The 23,876-nt window shown below is 39.0% G+C and overlaps 3 protein-coding genes and 1 long non-coding RNA gene across 4 annotated transcripts in view; 1 reads left to right on the top strand and 3 right to left on the bottom strand.

Annotated features, from left to right (window-relative positions):
- The first annotated feature begins 3,145 nt into the window (after positions 1 to 3,145).
- Positions 3,146 to 6,825, top strand: LOC149026537 (uncharacterized). Its single transcript, XM_089153273.1, has 3 exons — positions 3,146 to 3,793; positions 4,592 to 4,759; positions 5,068 to 6,825. Exons 1-3 carry the CDS (start codon positions 3,203 to 3,205, stop codon positions 6,823 to 6,825), a joined length of 2,517 nt encoding a protein of 838 aa, XP_089009399.1. The 5' UTR covers positions 3,146 to 3,202.
- LOC149026536 (dolichyl-diphosphooligosaccharide--protein glycosyltransferase subunit 4A) lies at positions 6,683 to 12,008 on the bottom strand. The gene is made up of 2 exons (XM_089154004.1): positions 11,854 to 12,008; positions 6,683 to 7,407 (listed from the first exon to the last, which is right to left on the bottom strand). The coding sequence occupies exon 2, from the start codon at positions 7,405 to 7,407 to the stop codon at positions 7,294 to 7,296; it is 114 nt and encodes a 37-aa protein (XP_089010130.1). The 5' UTR covers positions 11,854 to 12,008; the 3' UTR covers positions 6,683 to 7,293.
- A 1,605-nt stretch (positions 12,009 to 13,613) lies between these two features.
- On the bottom strand, positions 13,614 to 14,714 carry LOC149026535 (acid phosphatase 1-like). The gene is made up of 3 exons (XM_089145253.1): positions 14,267 to 14,714; positions 13,947 to 14,159; positions 13,614 to 13,866 (listed from the first exon to the last, which is right to left on the bottom strand). The coding sequence occupies exons 1-3, from the start codon at positions 14,680 to 14,682 to the stop codon at positions 13,686 to 13,688; spliced, it is 810 nt and encodes a 269-aa protein (XP_089001379.1). The 5' UTR covers positions 14,683 to 14,714; the 3' UTR covers positions 13,614 to 13,685.
- A 1,039-nt stretch (positions 14,715 to 15,753) lies between these two features.
- Positions 15,754 to 23,876, bottom strand: part of LOC149026534 (uncharacterized) — a 32,788-nt gene continuing 24,665 nt past the window's right edge. Inside the window, exon 6 of the long non-coding RNA XR_016173147.1 lies at positions 15,754 to 17,832. This is a non-coding gene — a long non-coding RNA (uncharacterized LOC149026534). The remainder of the gene's footprint in view (positions 17,833 to 23,876) is intronic.

Below are 23,876 nucleotides of genomic sequence, written 5' to 3'. Positions count from 1 at the left end.
TGCACTCCAAAGAATTTGTCTGTGCTTCTACTTTTTCTTACCAATAGTCCATTTTAGCATTTGTTTGGGAAGAACCTTTCCATCATTTCTTCCTTTTGGTGATTGAGATTTCATTTTATGTCTATTTTGTACTTTTTTGTTGCAAAGATAAAGACTACAAATACTACTGAAGACCCAATAATAGAAAACACATTGAAATAAAACAGTAAAAGCTCAACATCAAAGCCAAAAGGCAAATCTAAGGGGACCTGATAAAAAATAAAAAAAAATACATTCTTGACATCTAATGGGATAAATATTGTTCTTATATTCTCAAATATGTATTTTGTTCTATTGTTCTTTGGCATATTCCCAAAAATCTTTTACTTAAGTAGTAAAAAGATTTCAAAGAAAACTTAACAAAACAAAACAAGACAATAAAATTGCCTTTTAATCTCTACCCAAAAAAAAACTTGTAATTTTTATTTCGTCCAACAATTTTTTTATAATTAATGAGAGCATAATGATTTATAATAATTTTAGTTCACAATATATATATATTTATCTTCTTTTCTTAGTAGCAAGAGCTTGCATTCTTGAAGGTGTTCATCCAATTGTTTTGTAAACTGTGGCAGAGCTGTCATGGCTTTCAGTGTTGATTTCGATCCTTTTTGGCAGATATATAGATCAAATTAATTGCTATTCACTTGACAGACGATTAATTCTTGAATTACTTTACAATATCTAGTAGTGATGATAAATCAAAGTGGCAGAAGGATCAAGAGAAGAAGAATGTGATAATGGCATCATCATTCACTAAATAAAGAGCCATTATCTGCCAGGCTGCCACCTTATACATATCCATGTTACGTGTAAATAAATTAATTCTAAATTTCAACTTCGACCAAAAGCTGTCTCCACCATTAAGCTTTCTAGGGTGGCTACAGCACCATCAAAATCCAATTTGTTAGTTAGGTTACACAGGTTAATCTAACCTTACCAGTTACCAAAGTTTTTAATATAAAATATAAAGAAGAAAGAAAGAAAATAATAATAATTTGACAAAGCTTCTAATTACGTCCACGTTTAACTAGATGACCAGAGCAATTAATAATCTTCAGTATAGTAGCGATGGAAGAGAGTAGTTGTTACACTCTTCTTTGTCTACAGTGTGGAAGCATGCACTAGTTAATTAATAAGCAACATCTTCTAGATTCCGGAATGAATAGATTGATTATTTGAACTCTTTCATGCCATATAACAAACAAACATCCGATATATCGACATTCAGGATTGAAAAAAAAGAAAAGATATATCCAACAAAGAAGTTTGTGCACTAGCTAGGCGCGCATGCATGTCCTAGCTAGCTAGTGAACAGTCTTATTCAATGAACTGATCGAATCCACACTCCACTGATCCCCAGTGTTGATCTCCTTCATGTACTCCACTTTTTTTTTATACCGATAGTGAGAGGAGATAGATCGAGCAAGGAATATTGAAGACCAGAGAAGATAGAGAAATGAATTGAGTCTGGCTCAGCTACCTTAAATCTAACTAACTTGTTGATTAATGCCAACGTAGACTCACTGCTAATTTGGATGTCTAACTCAGTGCCGGCCACTTAGCTAGCTATCCTGTCAACTCATGCCTGCAGTAAAGCTAGCTTGCAACGGATCGATGATATTAATTAGGTTTTTCATGTCTTCAAAGATGATTAATTGAAAAACAGGTCGGGTTAGTTTTATTGTTCTGTGTTTCTTAATTTAATCTTAATCTCTTTGAGATAAGCAGACCAACTTCATGAAATCATTAATAATCAATATTTAATGAAAGATTGGCAGTTGCAGTACTTCAACAGAACAGAAAGAGCATTTAAGAAAATCGGAGTTGTACTCTACAAGCTGACACGCTTGTGGACTAAATTACTAGTAGTAGTAAATTGACGATATATAGTTGGGTGCAGGCGTGTGATAAACACCAATCAACAAGCTCCACTAGCCTAATCACACGATCGAGGGACACGCAATTACACGGTACAAGTTAAGTTACTGCATGATTCTTTATTAATTTAATCTTGTTATAAACAGCAGTTGTTAGGTTTGATGATCCAGTTAGCTAGAGAAAGATACAAGACCCAGAAGAGCATATATGTAAAGCTTTCATTACATAGGATCGCACCTAGTTGCAAAGTGGGAAGACCTGTGATCCACCCAAATTCCCATCTACATACATACATGCGAACTCTTTTTATTATAATTAATGAAATTGTGCATTGACGAAATGGCCGGGTAGAAGATGAGCTAGCTAACTAGGGACCCTAGCTCTCTCAGGACTCAGGACTGATCAGGAGCTGCTGCTGCTGCTGCTGCTTACATAAGAAAATGAAAATGAAAATGAAAATGAAAACGAAAACGAATTCATTGGTTCTAGATTGAACCTGTTATTAATTTGTCCAGACAATAAATGTACGAGGAAAATTATTCAGGTTAGTTAGTTGGGGTTGTGGGGAACACTGAGAAGCTATATATTACAGTACTATGGCTTTGAAGTGGTACTGAAGTGGTTCTCTCAGAGTCAGACTACCTACCCCATGCAGGTACAGGCATGACATTGACCCAGGACAACATCAATCTCATCACTAGTTTTTTTAATGATCACGATAGTCTAAGTAAAGCAATGTACAAAAGAACCGAAATTAATCACTAATAACAACTACATGCAAGTACTGCAACCATTGTTGTTTTGGATTCTCTTTTTATACATATCTTTTTATCACATATTAGAAAAGAAGTTCATGAAAACCCTGGTGAGTATTCTTTCCTAATGTATGATAAGAAGGTGTGAGGATAGATGATTTAGACTCTTCTTAGTACTTTCACCATGTACTTTCTCCACCCCTTCAGCAACCGAAAGTAGATTTAGTTCAGCTATTTTTATTGCTCCTTAATTAGTGTATAACGTTAGACCTAATAAAGACAAATGGGTACCTCGATCTGTTTGGCATTATTATATATATAATAATCCTTAAAATACAATACAAACTTTGAAGGTGGTCCCCTAGGAAAGAATTCCACTTCAGTGGCTCTCAGTGGGTCACTTCCTTTAAATTTGCTCCTTATATATTTGCACCATAGAGTCTCAAACGACACCCAAGGGTCTAGCTAGCAAAGCGGTACTCAGTGGCAACAAAAATACACTAACGTACAGGCCTCAATACTTCTCAATGTCCAAGCAAGCAACAATAACAACAGCAGCAGCAGCAGCAGCAGCTACAAGTGATGAAAGGCGAGCCGAGTTCTGGCGGTCTCGCCTAGTCATGGCGCTGCGTTCGGTGATGGCTTGCGCTATAATAGGAAGCATCACCTTATACGGACCGGCCAGCGTGCAACGCCAGTTGGGATTCCCAGCTTTCTCGTACGCGACTTGTGTGCTGATCGTGACAGCCGATGCCACTTTGGGAGATGCCATGCGTGGATGCTGGTGTACCATCTGTGCGACTGCTCAGGGAGCCCTACCAGGAGTACTCTGCCTGTGGGTCATTAAACCGGTTCGTCTGACCACCAGCACCACGGCTCTTGCGGTGGGGGTGAGTGCATTTGTTGTGGCATTGCCCAACAAGTCCACACCCCTCATGTCCAAGCGTATCGCCTTGGGTCAGATTGTGCTTGTTTACGTTGTGGCTTTCATTAATCAGCGCTCAGCAGACATTGATGTTGTCATGCACCCTTTCCACGTCGCTGCCAGCACCGCCGTTGGGGCCTTCGCAGCCGTCTTGGCTTTGCTCTTCCCATATCCTCGCCTAGCATGCTTCAAGGTATATATCATCATCAAATTTTCTCCCCTTCCCTCCCCACTCGGCAATAGTTTGGATCCACAAAACAAGTTCAAATTACCTCTTCATCAGGGGAGTACTATTGATGCTTTTTCATCATGAATGAATATTATGTAAGGCTCATCACATGTAAGATCCATTGAAATCCCACGTTTGAGTTATTTTATTATATCTAGGTGAGGTGAGGTGGGGTCTCACATAATATGCTATGAATAGTGAAAATGAAAGTGATCTAGCAGCAGGTAGTACTAAAGTGGATCACAAAGCGCCTTTTAGTTATTCATTTACAATATATTCTTTAAGCATAACCATGTTTTTTTTGGATTGACCCTTTTTCGTTTTTTAAATTAGAATAAAAGGAAAAATCCTCCGACCCATTACGTGTCCTCCCATTTCATTTCAGTCTTTTATGGAAATTTGTTGGTTTTAACTTTTAAGTCTGGTTTGTCTCTTGCTCAAATTAGGTAACGACGGTCACAACTCACAACTAAATTCTAACTTAAATTTGTATTTAATTTAATATTATTTTGTTAAGCAGTAACGACCACTTTACCTAAACATCCGTACATGTTTGTAATAATGATAAAGAGGTTAAGAAGGTTAGGATAGGGTGACCGATCACCGATGACGCTGGTGATGAAGAAGATAATGATAGTGACGCATGAATAGTGACGAGTGCGTTTAACTTAAACGCGTAGTATTAGCTAGGCATGCTGCTTAATTACTACGGTAGTTACTAATCATATAGTTGTTTTTTTTTTCTTCTAATCTTGGCTGCAGATAAAAAGGAAGTGTTCTCTGTTTGTTGAGATTGCGTCGGAGAGACTAAGCCTTCTTGTGCTTGCTCTGTGCTCGCAGGACGACACATCTGTACTTGCGTCTCTCTCCCAAGCTCAATTTTTGTCAAGTAAAGGAGCTAAACTCCTCCAAGGAGTCCAACTCAAACAAGTAATTAATCCAACTTCATTCATTTATCTTGTAATTAATAACCCAGTTGTACGTTAACATGGTAGCATGGTGGAGTCCTCTCTCTCTCTCTCTATATATATAATGAATCCAGAAACTCTGCACCCGGGATGAGGGATGGCTTGGGAGGATCCCACATCGTCGGAAGGGTCAGATGGGGGATACCATTTCATTGGCTTTCCCCCTCCTAGCTCTTGTCTACTCATTGAACAAGTTAATTAGTTAATTCATCTTTACTTTTATTCCACCACTTCTGTTAAACACTAAGTTAATCTTCTCTTTGAACACAGGAAAGTATGCAGTGGGAGACATCCCGGAACAGATTCTTACAACGAAATCATAATCACTACTACTCTGGAGAAAGACTGCAATCCTTGGAAATACCATTGAGAGGAATGGAAATTGCACTTACTTCTTCTTGCCCATCAGTACTCTCTGTTAGACTAGTAGATTCAGAGCTCAAAAGTTTCCTCCAGAGACTGGAAGAGCAGACAACCATGGCATTAAGACGACATGCCAATCTACCCAGTGAATGTTCATCAACCGTCCCCCCTGCAGAGACAATCAAGAAAGAAGTCGATACTTCCCCTCATACCCTTAAAACCATCTTCCCAACCTATGAGAATCTACCATCTTTCTTCTTCCTTTTTTGCGTCACCGTACTTCACCAAGAATCAGTAACAAATCAATCGGAAAAGCAGGCGACCCAAGCCAAAGAAGAGGCCAACTCGCATGAACAAGATTGCTTCTCCAGATTATTAAGTGGCGTGCCCATGAAAATGAGTAGCGAAAGGTTTATGTTTGCCCTCAAGTGTTCAATTTCTATGGGTCTGTCTGTGCTCTTCGGATTGACCTTCAGCAAGGAGAACGGTTATTGGGCAGGCCTCGCAGTTGGACTTGGAATGTCATCAGCAGGAGAGGCAACCTTCAAGGTTGCAAACCTCAGGGCTCAAGGGACAGTCTTAGGATCCATCTATGGAGTCTTGGGTTGCTTTCTCTTACAAAGGTTCATGGCTATCAGATTCTTATCGCTTCTTCCCTGGATCATTTTCACCAGTTTTCTGACACACAGCCAGATGTATGGCCAGGTTGGTGGTATATCAGCTGTCGTTGCCGCATTACTAATCCTGGGTCGCAAGAATTATGGTGCCCCTGGTGAATTTGCCTTTGCAAGGATCACGGAGACCTTTATTGGGTTGATCTGTTATGTCCTGGTAGAACTTCTGTTGCAACCAACAAGAGCAGCAACTTTGGCCAAAATTCAACTCTCGCAGAGTATTAGGACCCTATACGAGTGCATTGAATCGATGAGCCTTGCTGCCAGCCATGAAAACAACTCAATCTCTGAGCTGAAAGAGAAGCAAGAACGGCTAGGAATTCAAGTCAGTGAACTTCAAAAGTTTATTGCAGAAGCTGAAGCAGAGCCCAACTTCTGGTTCTTGCCATTCAATGGTATCTGCTATAGCAACTTGTTGGGGTCTCTGTCAAAGATGATGGAGTTGTTGGTCTTGGGAGGTCGTGCAATCGACCTATTTCTAAGTGAATCGAAGAGGTTTGGGGTTTCATGGAAGGGTCTCGTAGGACAAACGGACGGAGACGTAGAAGCTTTCAAGAAAATGGTTTGCTCTTCAATTATCTGTTGTGAAGAGGTAACAACGCTAAAATCCTTGGCAGCACTAGAGAATGAGTTGATAAAAAAACAAAACTCTTGTGACATCGAGGTGGGAAAATCACCAACACCAAATGTGGATCAGTTTAAGCTTCTGAGCACAAACCAGGATGAAATAGAGAGCATTCTCACCTCGTACCTCCAAAATACCAAAGAAGCCCTAGAAAAAATTCACTCTGTTACAGATGATCAAGAGGAGCTTAAGAGCCAAATGGTTCTCTGTTTGACTGCCCTAGGCTTTTGCATGGGAGAATTGATGAAAGAGACAACTAAGATTGCTATGGGAGTCAAAGAACTGGTTCAATGGGAGAACCCATCAAGCCACGTAAATTTGTATGAAATTTATTGTAAGATACAGAGTACACGTAATGTCTTGTAAAACAGTGTTTAGGTTATAGCGAGCTTTTAATGAAGGAAACTAACAAGAATTTGTTTCACAATTTACTCTTATAACTTTCTTCAGAGAAATTGACAACTCAAAATTATTTCTAAATCAACCTCATGGCCAATTTAAGGGTTCCTTTTACCTTCCTTGATGAGGGCATACTGTACATAGAGATTATCTCGAAGAACCTCCTTTACGACAAAATAATTAATCTTAATGTATCTATACCAACTCATAGTGATCATGTTGCTAAAGGATCATAATGTAGTATTGATGAAAACCGCTTAAAGATACATTGTGTTAGCAACCATAAGCAATAGAAGAATTCACTCAGTAGAAAAACTACATACGGTGATAGAGCAATCTAACTAATATTATTCCCAGTTACAACACTAGACACCAATTGTGTGCCATTTAGGGTCACAATGAATCACCAAAAATACGTAAACAAGAAACAAGTTCTCAGTTCCCCTCATATTTTGGGTCAGCCGTCACATAATGGTAAGCTATTATTAGCACAAATATAAAGATGCCAAGAAAATTGGCAATAAATCCAAGGTCTTGGTCGTCAATCATCTGAAATGAACACGTAAGAACACCAATTGTCAGTCAAGGCTGTTCAAAATGTTAAGGTCAGAAGTAACTTACTAGGGTCTCTGGCTTTACTGCTCAGCTATTAGAAAACATTCAGATTGGAAGTATAGCAGTAGTAGCACTAATACAGACGTGTCCTACAAAAACACTTAAGCACTCAGCTACAGCTGCAAGTAAAAAGAAAACCTTCCATATCAGTTACTTATTCACTGGTATGGGTTACATTCTTTCATGCACCAAGCCTGTAGGAGTTGAACCCCATTCATAGGATTTTCACTTGATATCACCTACTCCAACGTATTCATATATCAATGAAATGATAACTGTCCTATGTCTAAGGAAAATAAAAAGAAGGAACAGGGGAGATGGAAATACCAGGGGAAGGCCAGAAAGATTCCATGCAATTAATTTTACTACAGCAACAAAATACACCTCTTATATAAGGGACTATATCTCACCACCCATGAGGAATTGGCAAAAAAGGGATAATCCCATCTACATCCATAAGAACTCAAGGTTTCCCAGGAAGACTGATAGACATTCCTAATACAAATTAAAGAGATAGACAAGACATAGGGCAACAGAATTTGAACTAATAAAGTAAAACTTATGAACAAAGGTTAACTCTGCCTTCAAAACTGCTGGTACAGAGAAGTACTTTGTCCCTACCATTTAACATACAAAAAATTTGCTCGTTGAAATCCTTAATGTAACTTCAAATTGGAAATCTGGGCATCTGGAGCAAGGTTCGAAAGCTCGTCTCTGTTTGCCATCTCAACCAGCTGGAGATGCTTGATTTCAAAATCCCAAAGAGATTTCTTTCTTTTTTTTTCGGCGGGGGGGGGGGGTTTGTTGGGGTTCAGGTTGATGTTTCAGTGGTCAAATGGATGGTCAGTAATCAAACTTTTAAGGGAAGGAAAACTTCTTCTAATATTAGTAAAACATACCTAAGCTTTCAATTGCAAAAGTAGAACACTTAATTCTTGCTTGAAATTGTTGGGCTCTTATTAAATTTCGAATAAGAGTTGGTTATTGGTTTCTATAAAGGAAATTGCAACGCCACTAATTAAGCAGTTGAAGGTGTTTTAGACGTTGTCAACTTCTCATTTTTGAATAACGTCAATCATGTCTTGTTAAAGAAGAAACCTAAAGATCTTACTTTTCTCCCTAGCAGCTCACTGGTTCTAAGAGATTTTCTGCAGAAAGCACAAGGACTTGTAACTCCAGATCAAGCCATCCAATCCAGTCCACCTTTTCACGAGTGTACTAACTACTAACCTTCCAAGGCTTTCCCACCAATATCAATTTCAGCCCCATCCAAAAGCTGGATTGGTCGACACATGTGAGTTTTTAATCTTTTAGTGATTCTGAGTCTTCTTGTTATATCAGCATTCAATCATTACACCTACCGTAGATCTTGAACTGAAGTTACTTCATTTTACGTGGCTGGGTCATCTCAAGGCACTGATAGAGAATGTGGTAGGTTGAGACAACCACATTCCTTTGTTGTTTACCTACTGTCCATGATTTTTTGTTGTTTCCACTACAGGGGCCTAGTGATACAGTTTATTGCTATTAGTGTCAGACAATCCTATTGTGGACTGGGTTGATAGTTACCCAACAGAAACGTAGCTCCAAATTGTATCCATGATGACCTTGCCAAGGGTAGATTCCTTGCGGTATAAGACTTCTACAAGATCTTGTGGGACCCATGCTAGCTTGCACAGAGTTAGACAAGGACAAGCATAGAGTACAAAATAGGGACAGCATGATCCAATTGAGTTTCAATTTGTCAGTAATATTTAGTTTTTGGTTAGTAAAATCAAATCCATTGTACAAGAATTGCAGGAGTCACCTTCTCTGTTCAACACTCTCCGATGAATGGAGAAGTGCTTTGAAAATTATCAGTTTTATAAATAAAAGAGGAACAAAACCCATGATTTGGGAGTTTCGTATGATGAGAGACTGAAATACAGTGAGAGGTTGCGCATGAGAGACCCCTCCTCAATTCTTTCTATCCTCTTTCTTCTTTCCCCCACACCTAATACCCATGCATGAAATACTGTTCTGAGGTTTTCTGGCCACTTTAGATTCACTCGAGGGCAGTGTGTTGCTGTTGATATGTAAATACTAAGTATTGTGAAACAACCAAAACAGTGTTACTACTACTGTGGGTGCTGTTAGGATTCAACCAAAGCAGATCCATGTGCTGTTATTTTAGTCTCCAACATCCTGGAGTTTCATAGATTGGTTACTGTTGATCTGCTGAGCCTAGCCTTATCTACATTTTTTGGGTATCAAAGACAACTATGCCCAACTATGAATTGTCTCTGTCTGACCTAGACAGCAGCAGAGAGATCATGATTATGTTTGCAGAAAGTTAAAGAGTTTATTTGATTGCATGACCCTTGAGCAAAAGTTGGAACCCAACTTTGGTCACCTATGCCCTCAACTTCCAAGGAATGCAACCATGGCAGCCACTGCTGTTTTTAAGGTGGAAAAGCAATAAGTAGAATGTGCTAACAAATAGTTCTTCACAGAAATCATCAGAATAGACAAAACTGAAGCCACGCAAGACGAGAAACTTGACACTACCATCGGAGTAATGGATGAAGAAACAACTCGGTGACTAGGACAACAAGGAAGAAGAACCTAAGGAGCTCCAGTCTGAGGTTGAGGAGATCGAAGACATGGTGGAAGAAGTATCTATGAACGTAACAGCTGAGTGTAAATCTGCTGTTGGAGTTAATCACATTGAATTCATCACGGTACTTTTCAAGGAGAATGAGACATGTCTTGAGACCTTCTTCCCTTGTTCATAAGTGGCCAAAGCACTAGTTATAAGCATAGTTCCTCGTGTCGGCGATATATTGCCCTGTGTCGGCGATATATCGCCGACAAATCGATGCTACATTCGCCATATATAACAGTCTTTTGTTTGTTTTTCACCGATTTTTCGTTAGTTTTTTGCCAAAGTGACATAGGGCCTTTAAAAACTCCAGGGGCGCTGCCCCCATACCCCCGCTGGGGCGGCCTCCCCGGACCCCCGCCCGCTCACCGGGGAGCGGACCCCGTGTCCGTCGGCAACAATATGTGAAGCATGAGCCATACTCAACATAATTGTATAATGAATTGTAAACTTTAGTACATCTCTTTACTAATTGTATATTTGTGTTCTTTTTGCATATTTACATTAGTTTATATGAATTTTCCAAACTTCCAATTTTGTCCACATATAGCCGGACATGTGCTAATTATAAACATTAGGTTAGGTGATGTTTTAGGTTAAAATAACACTCTCAATGTGTTTATTGACCTCAAATTAGGTTACACGTCAATTTTCATGTCAAAATGATCTGAAATACCCTTCGAAACAGTTTCATCGAACCCCTGCCAAAAGTCGACCGAGTCGCTGTGTCGCCAAGGTCCGACACAGCGACATGGGCCGACATGTCGGACCTTGGTTATAAGTAGATCTGAGAATACAGAGTCGCAAGAATTGACTGGCACATCTAGAAGACTAGAATCACCCAACCACAGGTTATTTATCAATAAGAAACCATTCACAAATAAGCTATGATAGGTAACAGAAAGTTCTCTCTACTGTCCTAACACACAATAAACATAGATGGTCTGGTCCTAGTCAGCCTTGACATCTCTCATGCCCAACTTGAATAACAAAAGATGGACTGACTTAGAAGTGAAGCTTTAGGTTTCGTGGATAATGTTTAAATGCTGAGCATAATTAGGGTCTTTCCCATGTTTTTAAAAAGAGAAAAGATGAGATTCTAGGATTTTATCTGCTTAGAATGTGACCAAACTCAAATGGTTTTGCCAGAAGGGAATGGGGAGTAATCGATCAGAACTGGAGTTCAATATGAGCATTAGTCTGGCTGGGTGAATTCGGATCTTCCAATGAAGAGCCAAAGGTTGGGGCTTTTAGGGTTTGAGAAGGCATTAGTTGCGGGCCACATAATGGAATGTGGTGTTTGATGGCAAGATTCAAAGTAGTTGCAGCACTAGCGATGAATTTGAAAGCTCAAGGATTTTAGAAGATTATAAGAATTGGGAACCGTGGATTGCCAACGTCTTATTGTAGTTGCAGTAGATCCTTGGCAGCATTTTGTTACTCTCCCTCAGATCAACCGATTGTTATGTTCATCAAATTTCTATTTGAAAACAAAGTTAAATCTTTGAACGATTTGAATGACTGCTAATACGAACTCAGTTAAACCAATTCTAGTTCAAGTTCTTCTTCGATTTGGCATTGGAAAAACAAACGCTTGAATTTATTATTTTATCAAGTAAAACTATTGCAGTTGAAAAATAGATAGAACGCAATGCCGATTACAGAAAATGGAAGGGAAACGAGATATTCCTAGGGTTATCATGAAAGCGAACAATGATCTGTGCAAGATTCACATTTACCTCCCCAGTGCTCTGCAAGGACCTTTTCCAGATTTGTAAAAACCTATATTGTCTTTGGCTTCCAGACTGCACAGCTGTCGTTGAAAACGATAACCACAGAAAAAATCAAAGAGCCGGAGAGGGGGACAGTGAGAAGAAGAGAGAGGTTTTTTCCCTTTTTTTTTTTTTTTTTTTTCTTCGTAACCCTCACTACATATTCCCAAATCTTGGGGGAAAAAACAATTTTTTTTTTTTTTTTTTTTTTTTTTTTTGTAATGAAATAGATGTTAGTTGGAATAAGCATGGAATTGGTTTTACTTTTAAGACCAATTAAATATAATTTACTTTTAAATACAGATCAACCAAACTCTGAAAACGGTCAAAAAAATTAATATAATAAATGATACAATAAACTCTTTTTTTTTACTTTGTTATTGCGGAGACAAACGAAGGCCGGCAAAGGTGTGGAGGACGGATGTTCAAACCCAAGACATCTTTGAACATATTGTTTCTAACTATGAGGTTATCACCATTGTGTTTGAACTTTGAAGCACTTCACAAGCAAATTGTAAGTGATTTTAGAAATTTTTTAATATCAAATCTAATTTTTTTATTTTATCAATTTAAAAAAACAATGAAGGTTAGAATTCATTTTTTGTCAAAAAAAATAACTCAATAACTTTTGAAATAAATTATGGAATGAAAATAAGTTTGGCATGTTAAAATAAAATTTGAGGGGAAAAAAATTTGAGCACAAACTAAACGGAATCTTAATGGGTTGTGTTTGTACCGAGGGGATACTGCTCACACCAGCTTGAATCGTTAAAACCAAACATCATCGGCCCGTTATAGCCCAAATCAGCTTGAACCGAACCTTAATGGATTGTGTTTGGGCGGGGGGACATTGCTCACATAAGCCGGAAACCAAACCACAACCCACTATAACATGTTTTATAGTTTTATATTAAATATTGTTTGAATCGTCATTTTATCACTAGGTAGTCGGTATAGACAATCAGAAAAATAAAATATGAATTTAAATATCAAATAGTCAATTCTACTCAGTGTAAGGGATAATCAAAAGGATTAAGTATAAATGTCCAACTAAATGTATTAAGTTTGTTTAAAAATTGAGTAAATGTTTATCAAATCCAGAGGTATTTCTTTTATATATCAAACTAAATACCAACCCAAAAAAGAGGCAGATTTCATAAGGGGGGGGGAAAATCTACATTCTCACATAACAATAACCCAATTCAAGACAATCAATCATAATACAAGATGAAATTTTAAAGGATTTTTAGTTTGAGGATTTATTTTCAGAGAACCATCTAGTGGAGCCAGAGGAATGAGCTTACAATCTCTATGTTACTACTTACTATCTGGGTTCTTGATTTCTATAGGGTGGATAAGTTTTCTACACCATGAAATGACTTCAAATTTTTTTAATAGAAATTGACCAATAGCATTTTGCTTTGCATAGAATTTCGACTTTTGTTGGAGGATGTTCAACTATTTCTTTTTATTCTTTTTCTTGCTTACCATAAACCGTTAGTCCAAACTGTTAATCAATTCGAGTCTAAACCTTTAGTTAGCCCGGACCCACACCGCACCAAATCGCCAAAAACCATTATTTTGCTAACAGACATTGTTTGGGCATTCTTATTTGTTTAGTGGAATGGAAGTCCAACCAACATTTGAAAATTGAAATCCTCTCACCCTGCTTTATGGCTTCATGCGCTTATAATGGTCCACCACAAATAAGTTGATCATTAATTCTTCTTTCATAAATTTTCTTAAATTACTTGTGCCTTAACTTGTGCATTCAATATTTAACATTTTCTTTTAATTAATTAAGGTACGAAATACATGGGATTAGGAAGCTTAAATGTGCGTGCACCCAAACAATCCCCTGTAAGATCACTCCACTGGTCACCAACATTTCCCCAAATCTTATAGCCTTGCTCCTCCTCTAGTTCTTTACGGATTTCTGACTTGAACACCACTGCACTTTTCCCCCTGTAAGCTTCACTCCTGCAAAAAAGTGCAAACCATAATATGCCATGGATGATGGACGGATCTCATTTTTAAATACAAATAAACGAATTAATTACCTCATTATCAAGCGCTCATAACCAATGTATCCTTGGTTATACAAGTTATTCATGGTAGCTTGGCTGAGCGTTGTTTCATCTCTGCCTGTGAGAAGGAAAACCTTAAAACCACTCGAGACCAACTTCCTGAACAATTCAAGAACCTCTGGAACTGCAGGAGACCCACCCTTCATTGCCCACAACTTAAATGATATCGGATCATAAGGATCGCACCTGTGTTAATAATGGAATTCAATCCTGAAATGAGAGATACAGTACAGATGGTACGTACTTACTGTTTTGATGAAGAAGATAAAATTGATGATTTAAATTAAGCTTACCCAAAACGCTTGACGCTGCTATAATAGAAGAGATTGGAAAGGCAAGTATCATCAATGTCGAGGATCCAAGCATCCATGGAATCGTTGGAAACCACAATTCCTGCAAGGTAAGAAGAGATCTGATCCATGACCAAGTTTAGGTCCCTCTCGTACTGCCCACCCAGCATGTAATTTTCAACGTAACGCAAGCACTGAGGAGGAACCGTTCGCCACCAACGCACATTGCTAGCCTCTACGCCCACCCTCCAGCTCAAGCAGTAGCTCGTCAACCCATACACAGCTGCCGTTGCTGCTGCTGCTGCTTCTGCTTCTGGTTCGTTACCATCTCTGAAGCCCGGCTTCATGTGGCCACCAACGCTGGCCTTGGAGAATATGGCTAACAACATCAACACCAACACCTTCCATTGCATCTGCATTGTTGAATACACACCACATGAGTCTACCACGAGAACTTATACGAGAGAGCACAGAGAGAGAGAGAGGAATTAAGTTGTTACCAGTGGCTGGCTGCAAAGGGTTGACATTTGACGATCTTTGAAAATGATTAGAGATCTAGTGGGGCCCGAATGACAATATGAACCCTTTTTAGTCGCCATAAAGGGTCTAGAAAGTGGAGGAGAATAGGTTTCAAAAGCTAATAAAGGTCGTTGTTGACAAAAACAACTTGTCTGACTGCTGGTTCAGTTTTATTATTATTATTATTCCCAACATTTACATATCACTACTATTTTTGTGACAAAAACTAATATATTATCCAAATGAAAATGGATTAATTTGCCCTTGAGAACATTAACATTATTTTTATGAAAAGAATTTTACACCAAGAATAGGCATTGGTTACTATCAATTTTGTAATTTTTTGATTACTTTTTAATATAAAGATGCTTTTTATATATTAGGGATAGGGATACTGTTGCATTTGCCATCAACGAGACGAACTCACGACCTCTTCACTATAGGTCATTACCATTCGAGCAGCCCTACTTTGATAATACTTTGATGTTAATAGCATGGATTGATTTTACATCTTTCGAAATTCGTACGCCGCATGTTCCTTTTTCAGTCGTGTTCCAAATAACCATTCAGTTCACGTGGCAAACTTGGCATTACACTAGATGTCAAATTATTATTATTTTTTTTCCCACAAAAGACATGTAAGAAGGATTGTAATTACCACTATTTTCGTGGGATTAAGACAATTAACATCACCACTAAAAAGGGTTTACCTACATCCTACAACAATGATGATGGTTAATGATAATTCCACGAAGAGAGGAATGAGAGTTAAAAAATTATTTATTTATTTGTTATTATTATTATTATTATTGAAGGAAGATGGTGTGATTAGTTACTAAGGCATAAGACCCCAAAATGAGTGGATATGGGTTATGTAGCGTGTTTGATGACCTGTGAATTATTGGAAAAGCCACTTAATTATATCAGCCATGAATAATGGATGAATAACTTAACAAGGGTGAGGGGGGAGAGAGAGAGAGAGAAAGAGAGAAAGAAAAAACACCAATCAGGTGCGCGCGGCGTCAGCGAGCATCCAGGAATACCATCCGTTATGGGGCGGTGGAGGTGGAGATGGAGATGGAGATGGTGGTGGAGGAGGTGGAGCTAGCACGACGTATGGATTGGAAGTTCCGGGCCTCCGGCCAATAAGGTAAAAGCTATGTTGTGTGGGCCCTGTGGTGGTCTCTGTGGTATTTCATCGGCCGCCAGTGTTCACTGGAACCACCACCGGTGGCGCAGCCAGAAAGCTAGTGGTTAGTGGGAACGGAGTCAGATGCCATGAACCCACAAATTCAGTGGAAGCTGAATGATACCCCACCCCCACCCTTACATATAACAGCCAATCACCCGTTTCAGACTCAAGTCTTACTCGCAATTGATTATTTTGACTTTACAAGACTTGCCGTTTCAATGTTTTTCTCACTCTAAAAAAGAAGAGCAACATCTACCTCCTCTACTATATTTGGTGATCATTCACTATTGTCTTGTTAGCTTCTTTTAAGTTTCCGTTTACTTAAGATCTTCTTAACCATAAAAGCTCCAAATCTAATTTTTCTTCTTCTTGAGTTGCAATGGCAATGGTTCAGCCTTTCCAGAGAACACCAGATTACTTCTTAACCAACATCATCTTTCTTGTTACATTCAAACTTATTGTAAAGTAACAAGAAAGCACGAAGATAAATAATGAATAGAGGGGACAAAGTTCTTTCGTTCTTCCTCCTTTCAGTATGCATACAGTAATTTCCCAAAAGTGGTAATAGCTAACAAATTCCAGCATAAATCCAACGAACTACGATCGGTGCAAAGGTGCCCATTGCTTCATTACTCAAATAACCCTCCCAGAAAATTTGACGAAAGCAGATGTGAACGAAAACAAAATGCTGGGTATTTCGACACTGCACAAACTAAAACTGCAGTGAGATAAGCTATTGCCACCAACGATGAGCTGTTGTTACATCTTATGGACCCAAATAGACAGTATTACTCTATTAGATGAACCCAACCAAATAATCCAGGAGAAGCAGAACAGAATGAATGATACAAGGATCCTCAATTCTGGTTCCCACTGTGGAAGATCCCACAGGCTGAACCACTGAATTTCTAGCCCCACAAAATAATTTGGCCACTTTCAGGACTGACAAAAATAAGATGCAAATGTACTAAGATTTCTAACTAATAAGGCATCAGTAAGAAACTAAGCTATAATTGATAACCCTCATATGTTGATTTTTCATCTTTATTTTTGTAGTTCCAACTCAGAAAAAGTTTGCCTTATCATTATAACCAAAGCAAGCTGCTCATCCATAAAACTATGTAAATAGAATAAGCTTACCAGCTCCGGAGTAGGAATGCTTGCATTTGGATCACCCATATTTGCCCATGCAACTGTACGAGTAGTGCCACTTTTGATCACCATTTCTGGTTTGAATCCCAAAAAAAAAAAGGCTTCCACAGAACAAGGTCAACTAATTTCCCTACCTGTTAATGAAGATACTGAAAAATATTCATGTTCTAAACTCCATCACTGATGTCGAAGAACCATTATATACAAAACCAGAATCGCACTTAATTGCTACTTGGCACAAAATCAGTTCACCTTGAACTTAAATGGCTTTTTGATGCATAAGAAGAGAACTTACATAAGGACTCACATCGGCCATACATCTCTTAATAGGAGCACAAATGAAAAGCCACCTTTGTCATTTATTTCATTATGGTGAAAATCGACATTTCAAACCAAAATGCGACAGTTCATTCCAAGTGGCAACCAAACTCAACGTAATGAATCGAGTGAATTTGTTAGACATGACCAACTATCCATATTCAAACACAAACATAAATTATCATATAACAAGAACGATATTAAGCATACCTCAACTGAACCAATAAGGTTAGAAATCCCATTAGCTATTGCAGGATTTATGGGGTACTCGTCTATATACCGTTAAATACAGAAGTTGTCATTGCTTGACGTACTTGGGTCCCATTGATATGATCCACTTTGCACCTTCCTCTTGCAAGCAGTTTGCCATGTCCGGGTAGCTCATTACCTGGTAAGAAGAGTATTCTCCCAACTCAAACCTCTTTAAGTAATCCAGAACGGAACACACTCTTCCATGAAAAATTTCCAAAATATTATGAGCAACCAAAGAATTCATTCTAACTCAAAAGGATTGACATTAAAGTTCTAACAAAATCCTCTGAAGATGAGTTTCTAGGGATGATCTGAAAGATCACTTTCGTTTTGGGCTCATCAGACTCCCATCAAGTGCTCATTTCAGACCAAGCAAAGAACGTGTGAGAAAAAGTGAATAACCTAGGCTGGATATCCCCAACAACTCCTATGCGTCTCCGGTAAGCACTTCTAAGGGCATGCATCAGAAAAGAAAGAAAGAAAAAAACACAAGACAAACACAAATGGTCAAGGGAGAAAGACTCAAAACTATAAAACATATAGTATTTTGAAAATTATTGATGATTCAAGTATTCAACTTAGATCAACTTTTACGGTCAGTACACACTACAAGAAAAAACAATTGGTGACACTTTTAATTTTAAAAAAGTGACAGTTTTCTGAGGATCGCCACCAATAAGTGATAATTGGTAGCGGACTTTCTAAAACTGTCGCCAGTTCTGTTTGAGTTGAGAGCCAAACCCCCGTCGTCCGAAGATTTGTAATCAGCTCGAAACCACGGAAGAGTTTTATTTACTGGCGGTTTAATGTATAAACCGCCACAGAAGATTTTTATTTGGTGGTGGTTTATATGAAACGCCTCGAAGTAGTTGTATTTAGAGGTTGGACATGTTGCAGTGCTGATTTGGTAGTTCTTATGTCACCTTGACATTTCAAAACAGAGTTTGAGGCTGTATCTACATTATTCAGGGTTGGAAGGTCGTAGAGGTGAAGGTTCAGGAGTTCTGGAATATGCACAAAGTGATGCATTAACTGTTGCAGCTGGGGTTGCACTTGTTGCTGTAGTTAAGTAGATCTTTCTTCATAATTTTAAACTATTTTCTTCTTTCTACTTATAAATCATCTCTACATATAATGCGTGTTCTTATAAATCATCTCTACATCTCTACCGGAGTTAGGGCTGCCCTGAAAGCCTTGATTCGTTTGCATCAATGCTCAGCAGCATTGTTTCAGCTTGATCTTGGGGGTTTGGGTTAAGGTTGCTGCATTCATGCACAATCGACAATAAAGAAGTGCAGATTGACCCTGTTCTTAATTGAAGTGGAGTGGAGTGGAAGGAAGCTTTTGAGTGTTTCTAAAATATGTCTTCTATTTATGGTTTCCAGGCAGCGGTTGAGTAGGGCATAGTAGTTGGTGGTGGCTGTACCATGTTGAGACTTGCTGCAAAGGTTGATGCCACTAAAGATTCACTTAAGAATGATGAGCAGAAGCTAATATTCAGAAGCTTGGTACAGTGCTGCTTCTCAGCTCCAAGTTATGGCTTCCCTCCCACTCTTCTTTGAACTGCTATGGTACTATTTATGCGTTCTGCAGTTTTCTAGTATTCTAAGTTCTAACATTGATCACGTTTAATTTGGGCAGGTTGGGGCTGACATTGTTAAAAGAGCTTTGGGATATCCACTCAAGTAAATTGCCAAAACACAGGTGTCAATGGAAACTTTTGTATATTCTTTACTACAATGCAACATCAAGTAGAGTACTACATGTAACTTTTGTATATTCTTTACACAAGTTGAATTGATTAATATATATTTTGTATTTATCTTTCTTAACATCATCCTTTGAATACTCTTATCTTTCTTGGACTTTCTCGTATCCATGTATTTGTATTGTCTCCTCTCTCAGATTTTCATCCTATTTCCCTCTATAACCTCCTGTACAAATTCATCTCTAAGGTCCTAGCAAATAGGCTCAATAAGGTTCTCCCCTCCCTTGTGAGCTCGAATCAATCTGTCTTCATCTTAGGGCGTAGTGTTGTGGACAATATCCTTCTTTGCGCAGAAATTGTCCGCGGTTTTGATAGTTTCGCCCATTCCACGGCTGCTCTTCTCAAGGTTGACCTTCATAAAGCCTTTGATTCCATTCACTGGAACTTCATTAGTGATGTCCTCTCCTCCATGGGCTTCCCTCCCCCCTTGAAGCCTCCCCCCTTTTTTCCAGTGGATCGAGATTTGTATCTCCTCTCCCCGCTTCTCGATCATCACCAACGGCTCTCCGGCGGGCTTCTTCTCTTCCCGTGATGGCATCCGCCAAGGCTGCCCCCTCTCCCCTAACCTCTTTTCCCTTGCTCTTGAGGTCCTCTCCCGCATTCTCCAATGCAAAACCGACCAACTTCTCATCTCTTGAGGTCCTCTCTAGCCTCCATGTCAATCTCAATTAAGTCCACCCTCTTTCTCTCAGGTGTCCCATCTCATCTTCGAACCTCTCTCCTCCAAATCTCAGACTTTAAACCTGGCTCTTTCCCTGTTGTCTACCTAGGCCTCCCCCTCATTCCCGGTAGCTGACCCGCCACCACTTTCTCCCCATGCTTGATCATATCCGCAAGAACCTTTAGCTCTGGAAGGGAAAGCTTTTATCCTTCGGCGGTAGAGTTGTCCTTGTTCGCTCTATCCTTCAGTCTTCGTATCTCTACTGGTGCGGTATCTTCTCCATCCCCAAATCCACCATCCATGCTATGGAATCTTAGTTTTGTGCCTTCCTCTGGAAAGGGCAAGAAGCATCTCGTTTTCTCCACCCTATCTGTTGGTCAACTATCTGACGCCCAACTACTGAAGGAGGCTTAGGAATCCACAGGATTTTTGATGTTAACCTTGCGTGCCTCCTCAAACTCATTTGGAAAATTGCCTCAAAGCATGACTCCATTTGGGTTAACTGAGTACATTCCTTCCTGCTCCGTACGAATTCCTTTTCAACGGTTCCCCTACCCTCTAGTCCCTCATGGATTTGGAGAAAACTCCTCTCATTGCATCCCCTAGCTCTTTCTGCCATTTCCACCACCATCTCTTCCGACACCAGCACCTCATTTTGGCTTAGATCCGTGGCACCCATTGGGCATTCTCTATAACCATTTTCGGCCCCGAAATGTCTATGTTTCCCGCATCCCAAAAAACATTCCCGTGTCAGCCTTTATCTCCAATGGATCCTGGAACCCTTCTCCCCTCCCCCTTCTCATTCAGGTTTGGGATTCTCTTCCTCCTCTTGCTAGTTGCCATCATGATCTCACTGTTTGGCTCCCATCTCCCACAAAAACCTTCTCCACTATCTATGCCTAGAATCTTCTTGAGCTCATAACCCTAAGCATCCCTAGATCCCCTTGGTCTAGTTCAAAGGTTTCATCCCGCGTCATTCCCTCACCCTTTGGAGAGCCCTCAACCATGGCCTTCCCACCCAATCCTTCCTTATTAGCCACCATATCTCAGTAAATCCCAACTGCACCCTTTGTTGGAATAGCCCGGAAAACCTTGAGCACCTTTTCTTCAGTTGCCTTTTCTCCAGATGGAAAAGCCCTTGCCTCCATCTGGCCCCGTTCGAGGCGTTCCTTTGGGTTTGCTAGAGATTGGTCTCGGATTGTGAGAAACTTTTCTGGCTCTTCCATTTGTGATCGGATTGGTAAGCTTGTTTTATGTGCTTCCATTCATTATCTCAGGTGGGAGCGCAATCTTCGGCAATGGATTTCCAAATCTCACTCTTCAGACATGATTTGGAATGCCATTTATTTTGATGTCTCTTCTATATTGTTAGCTTGGCCCCATCCCCCTATTGAGGATACCCCAAGGAACAGATTCATTGTTGTCTCCTGGGGTCTTAGCTCTTCTTTTTTGTCTTCCTCTTAAAGACCTTGTTTTTCTTGTTTGTCGCTCTTTAATATAATTATTTATTCATCCCCAAAAAAAAGGCAAATATAAGGGAATTATAAAAAATAAATAAAAAAACCTAATTGGTGGAAGTTTTATAATAAAATCCGCCACTAATTACAATAAAAGAAAATATAGGAAAATTAAAAAAATAATAATAATAACCTAATTGGTGCCGGTTTTTTAAATTCCACACCAATTGTGAACTATTAGTGGTAGATATCTAAAAACTGCGACAAAATAGGACTTAGTTAGGGGCAATTTGTGGCTATTGTAGCGGCCGTTGTTGAACCGCTACAATATGTAAGGACAATTAGTGGCGGTTTTATCCGTCAGTGTTTATGCCTATTATTAGTAGCAGTTTTACAAAATCACCCCTATTTATATGTAACATGCACGGTACTATTATTCACCCAAAAAAAAAAAAACACGCACCGTACCGAAAGCCGATAGCATTAAAAAATCCCGCAACATAAGAATGCTAGAAATGAAGCCTTCAAGCTTTCTCTTTAAAGAACCCTAAGGTATATTGAATTTGATATGCTCAGGCTCAAAGTTAGTAGAAAAGATTCAACCTCGAATTTTATAGCGCAGTGGAGGAAACATCTCTTAAAGCATCTATTCGCATCCAAAGGAAGCCACGATTTGGGTTCCTCCAGACTCAAAAATTTTATTCAATTCAACTTGTAATTACAGTACTTACAGGCTTTATTTGTAGCCTTAAACTAATAAACAAATAGGACTAAAACTAGGAAACCTCATTAATATCAAACTAACACTCTAACAATAGTTAGGACTCTAACTAGACTAACAACCACTCACAAAAAAAAAAAAGAACTCCACCATAATTTCCTTTGGAGAAATCTAATTAGGCTTCTACGAGTAAAAATAACTCCTCGTTAAATATCAACTCAAACTAGGGGATCCTAACACAACAAGAAATCACACCTAAATAAGGACTCGACAATAACTCACAGCACACATATCAAATGAGAAAATAAAAATACGCCCCAACAACTAGATTCTATGGGGCCCAGACCTAGAACATAACCAATCATGCAAAATTACAAAAATATGCAAGTAAGGGATCCGGGGATTCGGATAAGTAGCCAAAAGCCATGTGAAGCCACAGCAAAGTGTTTACATTTATTTTCTCCTCCTTGAAGCTTTGATCTCCTAAAGAATGTAGCTATCATTTGATTTTAAAGAATCTTCTCGAGATCTTCAATGTGAACCCGACCTTGAATTTTGAAGTCAAGTGGGGAGAGAAAGACGTGTTGCGGCCGACACGATCCCATAAAAAAAACCTCTCGTAGTAAAAGAATGCTAGAAATGAAGCCTTTAAGCTTTCCCTTTAAAGAACCCTGAGGTATGTTGAATTTGATATGCTTGTGCTCAAAGTTAGTAGAAAAGATTCAACCTCGAATTTTGTAGTGCAGTAGAGGAAACATCTCTTGTCCAACAGCGTGAGAAGTTCTAAGCAGATTCCTGGCAAAGGGAGAATGTGAAGAACATAGTCTTTAAATACGCAAGCAAAACAAGTACAATGTGCTCGAAATCTTTCATCATGTTATCATGGGCGTCTACGGTGTCATTTATTGCCGTGTGATTCTTTCTACCAACTTTAGGTGGGTACATACTCTAGTGTGTACAGAGCTTACAAGGAAATGCTTTCAAAGTCTTACTTACCTTTCAGCTAATCAGGGACAAGGATTGGGATGATCTTCGCTTACTTTGAGATGGTTGAGGACAGCTGCTCTTGTAAAAGACTGCTGAAATTGAAGAAGAAGAACTCTTAAATCATCTATTCGCCTCGAAAGGAAGCCACGACTTTGCTTCCTGCAGACTTGGAAATTTTATTCAATTCAACTTGTAATTATAATAGTCATAGGTTTTATTTAGTGCCTTAAACTAAGAAACAAAGAGGACAAAAACTAGAAAATCTCATTAACTTCAAACTAACATTCTAATAATAATTAGGACTCTAACTTGACTAAAGACCACTCAACAACAACAACAACAACAACAACAACAATAAGCCTTTTCCCAACTAAATGGCCCATGCTCCCTCCAATCCCCTCTTCCCTGCTTCTTCCTTTCCACCCTTCTCCTGTTTCTTGTTCCCCTGCTCTTTGTTCCTTCTTGTTTATCTTCTCCGCTTTTTCTTTTCCTCTTTCTGTTTCCTTTGGCTCCGCCCTCTTTGTTTTCTTTCTTTCCATCCTGTTTTCCCTTCCTCTTGTTCTTTTCTTCTTTTCTTGTTCTTTTT

This window comes from Hakea prostrata, chromosome 1 (assembly GCF_041222555.1).
Source record: "Hakea prostrata isolate BN-2017 chromosome 1, UWA_Hpros_2, whole genome shotgun sequence".
NCBI lineage: Eukaryota > Viridiplantae > Streptophyta > Magnoliopsida > Proteales > Proteaceae > Hakea > Hakea prostrata.
This window is presented reverse-complemented; position numbering and strand designations above follow the sequence as displayed.

Bases quoted from the DNA above. Each gene is read 5' to 3' on its own strand.
- LOC149026537 (XM_089153273.1), top strand. From the start codon at position 3,203: ATGTCCAAGCAAGCAACAATAACAACAGCAGCAGCAGCAGCAGCAGCT. The intron at 3,794-4,591 runs GTATATATCATC...TCTTGGCTGCAG, and splicing joins CTCGCCTAGCATGCTTCAAG to ATAAAAAGGAAGTGTTCTCT. The intron at 4,760-5,067 runs GTAATTAATCCA...CTTTGAACACAG, and splicing joins AAGGAGTCCAACTCAAACAA to GAAAGTATGCAGTGGGAGAC.
- LOC149026536 (XM_089154004.1), bottom strand. From the start codon at position 7,407: ATGATTGACGACCAAGACCTTGGATTTATTGCCAATTTTCTTGGCATC.
- LOC149026535 (XM_089145253.1), bottom strand. From the start codon at position 14,682: ATGCAGATGCAATGGAAGGTGTTGGTGTTGATGTTGTTAGCCATATTC. The intron at 14,160-14,266 runs GTAAGCTTAATT...TTATTAACACAG, and splicing joins AGCAGCGTCAAGCGTTTTGG to GTGCGATCCTTATGATCCGA. The intron at 13,867-13,946 runs GTAATTAATTCG...ACTTTTTTGCAG, and splicing joins TATGAGCGCTTGATAATGAG to GAGTGAAGCTTACAGGGGGA.